This window comes from Artemia sp. Qi Xiang Cuo, chromosome 10 (assembly GCF_049724085.1).
Source record: "Artemia sp. Qi Xiang Cuo chromosome 10, ASM4972408v1, whole genome shotgun sequence".
NCBI lineage: Eukaryota > Metazoa > Arthropoda > Branchiopoda > Anostraca > Artemiidae > Artemia > Artemia sp. Qi Xiang Cuo.
In genome coordinates this window covers 399,165-412,132 of record NC_142803.1, presented here as the reverse complement: position 1 = coordinate 412,132, position 12,968 = coordinate 399,165, and the positions used below count along the sequence as shown (strand labels likewise).

The 12,968-nt window shown below is 35.5% G+C and overlaps 1 protein-coding gene and 1 long non-coding RNA gene across 2 annotated transcripts in view; one reads left to right on the top strand and one right to left on the bottom strand.

Moving 5' to 3' along the window:
• Positions 1-12,968, bottom strand: part of LOC148947340 (uncharacterized) — a 327,588-nt gene that overhangs the window by 169,523 nt on the left and 145,097 nt on the right. Inside the window, exon 10 of the mRNA XM_089095216.1 lies at positions 1,489-1,730. Coding sequence (XP_088951342.1) covers positions 1,489-1,730 — 242 coding nt within the window. The remainder of the gene's footprint in view (positions 1-1,488; positions 1,731-12,968) is intronic.
• On the top strand, positions 454-4,878 carry LOC148947341 (uncharacterized). The gene is made up of 2 exons (XR_016142289.1): positions 454-507; positions 4,553-4,878. It is a non-coding gene; the product is annotated as an uncharacterized LOC148947341 (long non-coding RNA).

Below are 12,968 nucleotides of genomic sequence, written 5' to 3'. Positions count from 1 at the left end.
TTGAGGGCTCAGGGTGCAAGAAAGTGCTTGGATTTATTTAATTATTTATTAAAACTAGGAATAAATGAAGTTGAAGAGGTGATGCTGGGTAACGAGAAGATAGATCAAGTGGTTTGCCTTACCTGCCAGGGTAGCATTATTAGTATAGACGGCGGATGCAAAAAAATATAAAAAATAGAATAACCAAGGTCAAGGTTTTTTTTCCACAGTTAAAAAAAAGTTCGCAAAAATAGAAAGATAAGCCTGCGAAGCAAAATTTACAATATTGCAGCATATGGAAAGATAATGGCCAAGTATGGTTCCGAAATATGGGCGCTTTGAAAGGCAGAGGAACAACTTTCAAATGATTTTCATAGCAATTGTCTGAGGTACCCGTTTGACTAACGGTATTTCGAGCAACAAGCTGTGCGAAACATTTAGTTCTATTCCAAAGGTCTTATGGAAAGCTTTGAAGGAAATTGGAACTTCATGGGATGGTCTGAAGAATGAAGCTAGTTTTGGCATCAGGTAGCTTGGTGCTGCAATGAGTTGTTAGTAGTAGTAGTAAATATAATATCATTTTCTCTCCTCAATTATCTTTAGAAAAAACAATATACAATAGCAGATTCAGATTACTCGGATATTTTTATGAATGTACTCTATCACCTAAATTGTTTTTTTCCAAAAAATAGAAAACAAATAAGCAGAAAAATGGACTTAATTAGTAAGTCACAACATCACTAATTGTTTTATTGCAACGACTTCTAAATTATTTTGACTTACCTAATCGTATGTTTGAACAAAGGAGCCGGGCTCCTTTGTTCGTTTAGGCTCTAAACGAAGGCTCGTTTAGGCTCTAGTTTGATTCACATCATTTTGGACTAATGTTGTTTTTCACTCAGGATAGTTTCACCCTGTGTTTGCCCCCCCCTCCCGCCTTAAGAAAAAACTAAAAGTGTAAAATTGTACTATATTTTTGGCATTTTGGTATAAATCTATAATCAAAAAATTAGGCGGGGAAATGGAAAGTTCTTAAGGCCTATGCAAGTGTAGAAGGAGGGGGGCAATTCGTTTTTTTGTGGTGGGGGTTTGAGGGGGGGGGGTAGAAACGTCATAAGAAGCATTTTGGCACCAAAAATTCAAAGTTCTCTTTAAACAAATGTGGAAAACGAGAATTTCTTCTACATACAGGTATAGTGTAATCACCCGATGAAACAGATTTTTTAGTAAATCATATTATTTCTTAAGCAAATATTAGAAAGGGAAGCCAAAAATCCCCATATTTTTAACTGTTATTGCTATATCAAATTTGGCAGTAAAAGTTTTTTAGTCTAAAAGAAGAACAAAATCATGTCTCGCCCTTACGTATGAAATTTTAAGGAAATAAAGGGAACAACAAGTTTCGAGTCAAATTTTTTTTTTTTTAATAATTAAATTCTCTGTTTCTTTTTGGGTATACAATACACCTCTATTGGGTTTGGGTATAAGTTAAAAAAAATCTTCACTTACCTAATCTGGTCTTTTGACAAAGGAGCTTGGCTTTGTCCCGTTTGAGTTTGTATTTGACTCCCATCACCTTGGGAAAATGATGATTTTTCAGTCGATATAATGCAATAGCTGAAATCATTGATTCCAGAAGACATTGCTGTTGATTGGTTTGTACACTCAAAGCCTTGTACATAATTATTGGCGTTAGTTTCAAAAACAGGAATTGGTGTAAAACACGCATCAGATTGCACTAGTTCTCCCCCCTAGAAAATAATATTAATATTCAAATGCCGGATAATATTTTTTTTAGCATAACCAACATGCTCATATTTTACGGTAAATAATAAATATAATCTAAACCAGTGGTCTCTTGCGCCCGGGGCTAAACCTTGATTAGCGCCCCACCCCTGTCTCCCACAAAATTTCCAGGCCAAATTTTAACAAAATGTTCATCTATTAACAAAATTATTTTCAATTAGTTAAATAATACTTTATTTTCAAATTTATTTATAGTTTTTTTTATTTAATCATTATTAACGATTTTGAGTTAATTATTTTAACTATTATTATTATATAATTATTTTTAACTTGTTTTTCTTCGTTAATTATTTAGTGTTTTATTAGTTTTTTATTTTAATTTATTCACTACGCTCTCTACTTTATTTTAATAAAAATAAAATTAAAAAGTTACAAAATGACAATAAACTCTAGATTATTAATTTTGTGTATGAAAAGCTCGATCGCCGGGAGACGAACTGGCGTTTTCTCTCTAATTAATTTCTCATACTCTTTGACACAACCTGGGAAACACAAATGGATACGGTATGTTTACTATTCTTACCACAGTTCTGCTACTACCAAACGCTTATCACAAGGGCGTGGGAGGGGAACTAGTTGCCCTCCAAACTTTTTGTCAATTAAAAAGGAAACTAGAACTTTTAGTTTCCGTTCGAATGAGCCCTCTCCCGACCTTCTAGGATAAGCATCCGATATTTAAACCTCTACAGCAGGATTCTCTGTTATGCTGAATCTGACGGTGTGTTTTTCATTAAACTATTTGAATTTTTGGGGTTGATTCCCCCTTTTTCGAAAGTCAGGCAAATTCCCTGAGGCTCGTAGCTTTTGATTGGTTATATTAAATTTAATCAATTTTTAATATTTGGAATCAAAATAACAGCCAATTCTTTTGACGTATCAATTTTTATTAAAGTTCCCTTTCATAGAGTTTTGGTTACTATTGGGCCAAGTCACTCCTTACTTGCACTTCGTTACCACGAACTGTTTGATCATATTATCGGCCTGAATAATTTAAAAAAGGAATTTTTTTCTCAATAGGCAGTTTTAAAAAAAAGTTTGTTTTTTAATTTTTGGTTACAATGGGTGTTTCGCTCTTTAATAGGTAGCAGCTATACCTACAACCCTGAAATATAATTTTTTTTAAACAAGATTGTTTTTTGGACTCTGTGAATAAACAACCAAAATATTTTGTTTTTGGGTTTCCTCTTCAATTCCCTGAGACAAAATCGATTTCCAACGTTATCGGTTTCCCATACTCTTGTTATACAAATGGCTGCCTTATGTGATTTATTTAACCACATTTCTGGTAGAAACACATAATAAATATTTATAAAATTTCGATTATCTTCCCTTACCGCAGTTATGGCAGATCACTAAAACTTAAAAAATAATTCTTGACACAACATATAAATATCACATCTATTTCTGTGTGATTGCACATACATTGGGCAGTACCAGCTCTTCTCCATATTTCAGAAACGTTGCTGAAATACAACAAAATACCGAATTGTTGCATCGGTTAACGAATAATAGCGATACGTTGGTATACTTTTGATTGAACGTAGCAGACTGCACGTACTGTTTGACCATCTAGCGTGCAAGCGAATCAAGCGATTGGGTACGAAGAAACATCAAAACATGGCAAGGCCGTATCCAGGGGGGGGGTTACCCGGTGTGAACCCCCCCCCCCCGAAATTTTTGACCGAGTCAAAAATAAGTCGAAAATGAGTAAAACCTAGGTAAAAATCAGTATAATTAGTCAAAAACTGAGTAAAAAATTAGTAACCCCCCCCCCGAAAAAAATCCTAAATCCGCCCTTGAAACATGGTCTGTTATTTCAGCCAATAGATAGGCCTATACCGTAATCTTCTCATTGAGTTTAGGGATAAAGAGGACATAGATTATGTGCCCATCTTCTTTGATATAAACTCAGAGGAGGCTATTAAAAACTTAATATTTAAATTTTTAGTATGTTTCTATGTGTTTTATATAACTACTAGTTAAAGGTGGGAGGGTCCATTCCCTCAGATTTTCGAGCTTTAGTTATATCTCATTTTGGGTGTGCGTGTAACTGAACCCCCGTGTAACTGAACCCCTGTGACTAAACCCCCGTGTAACTGAACCACCCTGTAACTGAACCACCGTGTAACTGGACCCCGTATAACCGAACCACCGTGCAACTGAACCCCCGTGCAACTGAACCACCTTTAACTGAACCCTCGTGCGGCTCAACCCCATTTAACTAAACCCCCGGGTAACTGAACCCCCGTATAACTGAACCCCCGTGCAACTGAACCCCCGTGCAATTGAACCCTCGTGCTACTGAACTCTAGTGCAACTCAACCACCGTACTTACATTGGGTGTAACACAATAGGGCTATGAACAATAGTTATTTAGCTATGGTATGGTTATTTAACCTCTAAACTGTTTTAAATAAAATGGAAGTTCCAAAATCTAGATCGGATGTATTTGGGGGAAAAATAGTGTGGGGTGGAAGCCCTCTGATCTCTTTTAACTCTGTAAATGTGCACTGGAAATTTTGATTTCCAATCGAATGAGCCCCCCCCCCCAAAGTTCATACCAAATTTTTTCCACAAAAACCTTATTTGTTAGCAATGAGCTACTAGCTTAAATTACAGCCCTTGCCCCAGATGCTGCTGGTGGGGTTGTTAACCCCAAAGGCATAGTTATTTGATCTTCAGACTATTTTGAACAAAATGTTTATTTTTATTTTGATAGGATGTTTGTTTGGATGTCCTTTTTTTAAATTTCGTTTTCTCTTTTCAGATTACTAAGAAGCAACTGCTCTTGAACGATCTGCATGGAAGGACTTTTATGAAAGGAGATGAATATGACAAAGATGATAAAGAGATGTAGATAATTCAAAAACACAGAAGATAATCTACTTCTGCCAGTGCTTTCATCTCCTAAATATATTATTTACAGTAATTATACCTATAGAATAATTGATTACCAGGTAAAAAAAAACTTTAAAATGGAAATAGAAAGTTTGGCGAATTTATTTCTAGTGTAAACGATTTTCATCATTTTCTTGATGGATGTATTAATTTATGTATAGATGAGATGCTTTCAAATACAAGTGTTATCAATTAGTACCATGTATTCTAGAGGGAATTCTGCATAGGCTGAAATCAACATCACTGAAAAGAATAAAATCATTGACAAAATATAAAGTTTGACGTCGAAGTGAATGGACCAATCAACGCTGTTTTAACAATGGATTTTCCATTAGATCCTACGAGGAGGAGACATGGCGATGAGCAGTAATAACGGGATAGCGGGAGATAAATATTCAAAGGGACAATTCCAAAATGATTAGGTGTGTTGGTAATGAATTAAAGAGCCTTAAATGTGCTAATAGGTAATGATATTTTTAAAAGAATGACTAGGTTTTATTTACACCCAAGGACAAAGAGGTACAAATACATATGAGCCTAGGTTGAGGAGTTTTCCTTTTTCCCAAGGGAAGGACATTGTCTCTCTCGGCCATTTCTGGCACCACAAAGGGACAAAATACTTAAAAAACTTCAAGAAAAAAGAAAGACGTTGCTTTATTTGTGCCTTAAAATGACCTGAAGTCGGTTCTAACATCAAACACTTTGGAGCCAACATATAATGAATTGGCAATCGTAGGGAGATATTTAAAAAATATTGTTCAAGCTTGCTGAGACACATAGCAACGCAAAGGAGAATGAGATGTTAACAAGTTGCAAAACTCTAATACAAATTTTATTCACTGTAGCATACTGTCGTATTTATAATATTAATTTAAAAAAAAACTTTTTCCACAAAATACGGTTTTCAAAGAAAAGTAAAGAACTCCATTAAACAAAAAATGGACAAAAATCAAATCAAATAATCTACCAAGCGTGAAACTACCACAAATCAGCATCGATAAATAAATGAACCCCAAAACAAACAGAAATTACAATAATTAACCGTGTCAAACTCAAAACGAGCAGAAATTAACATAAGTTGGGCGCAAAACCCCTATACCTTCCCAAGGCCAGAACAAAATTTGCACTTTACTGAAAAAAATCTAATGTTTTTACTTTTATAACTTTAATAAATCAAATAATACTAACATTTTGATTACTAAATATCAGTATATGTATATTAAACTGACAATGCACATTCATTTCTATTTTTTCAGTTTATATTGACATAGTCTTTTCAGGGAAAAAGAAAATAATACTTTAAATCTTTTCGTTTTTTTAAGACTTTATAGTTTGACCTGCTATTTGGATGACGGAGGAATTTTTTTTAAATCTCTTTTAAAAATCTGAACACAGATAGAAGTGTTTAATTTAGTTTCATACCACCTCTAGTTGACCTGAAATAGAAAACTTAATACCATTCGCAAAAAAAATCTGTTTACTTTCTTTGATAGCTTGGATACGCTTACACTATTTTGATTTGGTTAAATTTTAAGAGCAGAAATAGCCCCGAAAGTTTGAACATAATACCCTCAGTCGTTCTTGGGATACTGCTGAGATGCCTTATTAGGAATTAGCATTAACACAGTGAATTTGGTTTAATCTTAAGGCAACATTTAGTTTTTAAACATAATGGGCAAATGGGAGGGTGGGCGTGGGAGGGGGATTAGTTGCCCCCCTATCTCTTTCGATTATTAAAAAGGGCATCAGCCCTTTCTATTTACAATCGAATGAGTCCTTTTCAAAGTTCCCAAGACAAATCCTTCGGTACGAAGTGCCCAGGTCTAAAAAACAACAACAACAAAAAATGATGTATTATACCTACATCGATCTTGACTATAAAAATGTCAAGCCTGCCAATCACGTTCGATCACTGCTAACAATCAAAAAGGGCACTAGGCTTTTCGATTTCCAATCGAATGACCCCATTTTTGAAACGACAACGCTTTCTATAAACACCTTATATGCCCCCAATGCATAAATTACAACCCTTACCCTAAGGGCTGTTAGGGTGGTAGTCATCCTCTAAGACCTAATTTCCAGAACGTTCAACCACGTTAAACAAAATGGCTATCTCAAAATTTTGATTGGATTTTTGGGGAAATGGTGGGCGTGAGAGGGGCGGTAGTCGCTCTCCAATCACTTTCAATTATTAAAAATGGCACTAACCCTTTCAATTTCCAATTAAATGAGTTCTTTTGAAGTTTCTACGACGAAACTTTCAATAAGAATCTTATATGCCCCCTGGACATAACCTACAACTCTTGCCCTGAGTGCTGGGGGGGGTATCATTCTCAAAGACCTAATTTCCAGAACTTTCTACTAGGTTGAATAAAACGGCTATCTGAAAATTTTGATTGGATGTGTTTGGAGGAATGGTGGGCGTGAGAGGGGGGTTAGTTACCCTCCAAACACTTTCGACTATTAAAAAGGGCACTAACCCTCTCAATTTCCAATTGAATGAGCCCCTTTTGAAGTTTTACGACAACTCTATCTATAAAAACCTTATTTGCCCCCCAGTGCATAACTTACAGCCTTTGCCCTTAGGGGCTCTGGGTGGTGTGTCATCCTTAAATACATAATTTCCAGAACTTTCAACTATGTTGAACAAAATGGCTATCTCTAAACTTTGATTGAATGTTTTTGGAGAAATGGTGGGCGTAAGAGGGGGGTAATTACTCTCCTCTCACTTTCGACTATTAAAAAGGACAATTTCAATTTCCAATCAAATGAGCCCTTTTTGAAGTTTCTACAACAACTTTCTATATAAACTTTATATGCCCCCAAGGCATAACTTATAACCCTTGCAATGAGGGCTCTGAGGGGGTTATCATCCTAAAAGACCTAATTTCAAGAAGTTTAAGCTACGTTGAACACAATGGATATCTCAAAATTTTTCTTGGATGTGTTTGGAAAAATGGTGAGCGTGGGAGGTGCGTTAGTCACTCTCCAATCACTTTCAACTATCAAAAAAGGCACTAGCCCGTTCAATTTCCAGTTAAATGAGCCTTTTTGAAGTTTCTACACTTTCAATAAAAACCTTATATGCCCCCTGGGAATAACTTAAAACCCTCGCCCTGAGGGCTGTGGGGGAGGGGAGGGGTTGTCATCCTCAAAGACCTAAATTCCAAAACTTTCAACTACGTTGAACAAAATGACTATCTAAAATATTGATTGGATGTGGTTTTAGGAAAAGATGGGCGTGAGAAGGGGGTGAGTTGCCTTTAAATCACTTTTGACTATTTAAAAAGGCACTAGCCCTTTCAATTTCCAATCGAATGAGCCCATTTTCGAGTTTCTACGACAAAGATTTCAATTAAAACCTAATACGCCCACAGGGCATAACTTATAACCCTAGCCCTGAAGACTGTGGGGGGGGGGTGTCCTGCTCAAAGGTATAATTTACTGAACTTTGAACCGCATGGAACAAAATGGCTATCTCAAGTTATTTATTGGATGTGTTGGGGAAATGGTGGGCGTGGAAGGGGTGTTAGTTGCTTTCCAAGCACTTTCGACTATTAAAAAGGGCACTAGCCATTTCAATTTCCAATCGAATGAGCCCTTTTTGAAGTTTCTACGACAACGCGTTCTATAAAAAACTTACATGCCCCCAGAGCATAACTTACAACCCTTGCCCTGAGGGCTGTGGGGGGCGGGTGTCCTGCTCAAAGGTATAATTTACTGAACTTTGAACCGCATGGAACAAAATGGCTATCTCAAGTTATTTATTGGATGTGCTGGGGAAATTGCTTTCCAATCACTTTCGACTATTAAAAAGGGCACTAGCCATTTCAATTTCCAATCGAATGAGCCCTTTTTGAAGTTTATACGACAACGCGTTCTATAAAAACCTTAAAAGACCACTGGGCATAATTTACAACTCTTGCCCTGAGGGCTGTGGGACCTAATTTCCAGAACTTAAAACTACGTTGAATAAAATGGCTATCTCAAAGTTTCGATTAGATGTGTTTGGGGAAAAGTTGGGCGTGAGAGGCGGGTTAGTTGCCCTCTAATCACTTTCGACTATTAAAAAGTGCACTGGCCCTTTGAATTTCCAATCGAATGAGCCTTTTTTGAAGTTTCTACGACCACGTCTTCTATAAAAAACCTTATATGCCCACAGGCCATAACTTAAAACCCTTGCCCTAAGGGCTGTGGGGGACTGTCCTCCGTAAAACATAATTTCTATCTGGAAATCAACTACGCTGAACAAAATGTCTATCTAAAAATTCTGTTGGGTGTGTTTTGAGAATTGCTGGGCATGGAAGGGGTGTTTGTCACACTCCAATTTCTTTCGACTATTAAAAAGGACACTCGCCACTTCAATTTCCAGTCGAATGGGCCCTGTACGAAGTTTCTATGACGGATTTTTTGTTAAGAAGTGCCCTAGTCTAAAGAAAAAAATAATAAATAAAGCATTGTGCCAACATCGTTCTTATATGCCCCCAGGGCATGATTTGAAACCCTTGCTCTGAGGGTTGTGGGGGAGTGTCCTCCTCAAAAACATATTATCTTTGTGAAAATCTACTACGCTGAACAAAATTGCTATCACAAAATTTTGATTGGACGTGTTGGGGGGAATGATGGGCGTGGGGGGGGGGGGCTAGGTGCCGTCCAATTGCCAATCGAATATGCCCTTTTCGAAGTTTCTACGACGGCTCTTTCGATACGTAGTGGCGTGGTATGAAAAAAAATAATACATTGTATCAACATCGTTCTTTACTTAGGCAGCGCGATCGCGCTGCCTATGATTTATACAACAACTTTCTATATAAACCTTATATGTCTCCCAGGGCAAAAAAACAAATGGAAAGTGCATTGTCAGATTTTTTTGCGAATGGTATCAAGTTTTCCATTTCAGGTCAACTAGAGGAGGTATGAAACTAAATTAAACACTTCTATCTGTGTTCAGATTTTTAAAAGAGATTTAAAAAAAATTTCTCCGTCATCCAAATAGCAGGTCAAACTATAAAGTCTTAAAAAAACGAAAAGATTTAAAGTGTTATTTTCTTTTTCCCTGAAAAGACTATGTCAATATAAACTGAAAAAATAGAAATGAATGTGCATTGTCAGTTTAATATACATATACTGATATTTAGTAATCAAAATGTTAATATTATTTGACTTATTAAAGTCATAAAAGTAAAAACATTTATATTTTTTACAGTAAAGTGCAAATTATGTTCTAGCCTTGGGAAGACATAGGGGTTTTGAGCCCTACTCATGTTAATTTCTGCTCGTTTTGAGTTTGACTCGTTTATTTATTGTAATTTCTGTTGGTTTGGGGTTTTATTTATTTATTGATGCTGATTTGTGGTAGTTTTACGCTTGGAAGATTATTTGACTTTATTTCTGTTCATTTTTCGTTAAACGGAGCTATTTACTTTTCTTTTAAAAACTTGCTTTGTGGAAAAAGTTTTTTTAATTAATATATAAAACAAAGATAAGACATAAGGATTAGCTTTTATGAGTCCCTAAACAGCTCTCTATGATGTTCCAGTGCCTCATTTTTATAAACCTAAGAGCATAGGGAAACATAATTAGTTGGTTTATTTGTGCTAGTTCTATTGATATATATGTTAGATAGGCTGTGAAGTAATAATTTTTGTCCGTTTTAAGTTTCAACTTCACTCTTTATTTCCCTCGGAAAAAACTTAGTTTTTTAAAATTAACCTTTGTTCGTTTTTTATTAAAAATTTAATGTAAAAACAACGCTGCCATTATCTTTTTTATTTATGCGGAATAATGAATATTTGTTCGAAGTTTTAATGTCACTCCTTAGTTTCAGTCGACAACTTATTCTTAATATAATTTCTCATTATCACCGATCTAGGGGAGATTAGAGACCTTTAGAAAATACTGCAAACAACCTTGACAGCTACAAAAAACATTCAGTCTATAAGTTCATTATCCATACTTCATAAAACAATACATGTTTTTTAGGAACGTTTGTTTTTCGATGAGCAAAAATCTGTTTTTACTCGTCCGACTTCGCCTGAAAAAGCCATAATGAAGACAGGGCTTTATAAATCACCTACTGACTAGCAGAAACTAGAAGGCTACTGTAACAAAAGGAACTGTTTAAGGGCTCATTTAAAACCTTATATTTATACCTAATCGCTTTTTATAAATTTGACTTGATAGCACATTCCCACAAAATGCACTTTCAGTTGTTTCCCCCATTCTTTTTTTTAAATGAAAAGTGCCTTTTCCAAAAATGACAAAAAAAAGTGTTTTTCAAAACCTATGCAGGAGCAAAAAACTAAGGGGGCACGGACGTCCCTTCTTCTCAATTACCGACGTTAGAAATAGCATGCAGGCTTCATCGCAGAGTGAAGATTGAAGGTTCAATTCAAAATTGTTGATCATTCAAGCTTAATTTTTGCTGTATTTTCAGTTGGAAAGTTTTTAGTTTTAGTTAATTTTTTATCGCAATAATCTTTTACTTTTAAGATGATTAGGCGATTTATGAAACTTAATAAGAGGATCTGGAGGGGGACTATATGTAAGGGGTTTTATAAACCTCCAGTTAAGGGCTTTGGACCATAATTATTGCAATGGTACCGTTTTATGCTCCAAACTCTTCCACTTAAGAAGTGGTACCAAAAGTGCCGTTATTAGAACTATATGGCACTTTTTGGATGGTAAAATTGATATAAAACACGTAAATATAAGCAATAGGTTTAAAATGAGCCTCCCCGGGATATGCTTTAAAAAATTACTGCACCAATTTTGAAAAATTAGTGGATTATCTGAAAAGTAATCGTAAGAAGGGACAAACCATGATTGAAGAAAAAATCCAAGCTGGAATCAAACACCTGATGATCTAATTTGAAGTCCAGCACAGTACTAACAGAAACTTAGTAAATATAGTTAATACTAACAGAAACTTAGTAAATATAGTTAATACTAACAGAAACTTAGTAAATATAGTTAATACTAACAGAAACTTAGTAAATATAGTTAATATTAACAGAAACTTAGTAAATATAGTTAATACTAACAGAAACTTAGTAAATATAGGCAACAGCTTTTAATTGATCCATTAAACATCTATCGACGATGGTGTTGTAGCCTGCTAATGTTTCAGTAGCTTACTGATGAGCAGACGATAAATGAAACTTACTAAGGGGGCTGGGAGGAGAAATGTACAGGAGGAATTCTTTTAAACCTCCAGTTAAGGGTTCTGGAACATAGCTGTAACAATTTTACCTGTTTTGTACTTCAGAGCTACCCCACTTAAGAAGTGGAACCAAAAGTGTTGTTTCCAGTGCTATATCGCACTTACGAATGGTAAAATTGAGAAAAAAGCCCGTAAATATGGGCAATAGCTTTCAAATGAGCCATTAAACATCACTTATAAGTTCTGTTAGCCCAAAAGCCCCAGCTTTTCCAGTTGAGACATGGTACCAAAAGTGCCGTTTTAGTGCCACTTGGAAATTGCTGATGATGGAATTCATACGAAGGACGTAGATATGATCAGTATCTTTTATATAAGGTATAAAATATCTATTTACGATGTTCTGGCAGCCTGCTAGTACCATCCCTTGAGAAGTGACACGAAAAGTGCCATTTTAGTGCCATATGGCACTTGCAGATGACGAAATTTATAAAAAACACGGAGACATGAGAAATAGCTTTTGAATGAGTCATTAAGCATCTCTCTATGATGTTCTGGTAGGCCGCAAGGCCTGTTCAAATCAAAGAAAAGAAAAAAAAGGATAAAAAAAAACAGGAGACAGATCAGTGCTACCGATGCACAAAATTGATTTTCCTTGTTGTTCAAGGAGAGGGGACTGTAATTTCCCTGTAGAGAGTTTTCAACTTTACTGATTCCAATGGTAGGCTACGCTTTTCATTTTGATCTGACGCCATTTTTGAGGGGTTTGAGGTTTTTTTCGAAATCGACATAAATTTCTTTTCGCAATAAACTTTTACTTTTAAGACGAACCGAAATAATAGTTACCATTCCCTAGTCAATGTCAGATGGCAATTTTTTTTTCACGAGGCAGTTTTTTAACTATTGGTTACTATGGGTTGATGTTTGCTCTTTACTAGGTTGCAGCTACCGTTGCAACCATGATTGAATTCCCTTAATATTCACTTTGATCATATAGCTCAGTTTAATCACTCATTTGAATCACTGATGGCCAGGAAAAGGATGATTGAAACATGTAGCTAGTGACGGCTCTTTTTTGGGATGGTTTTTATTTATTTTTATTGAACCAAATTAATTTTAGTTTCGG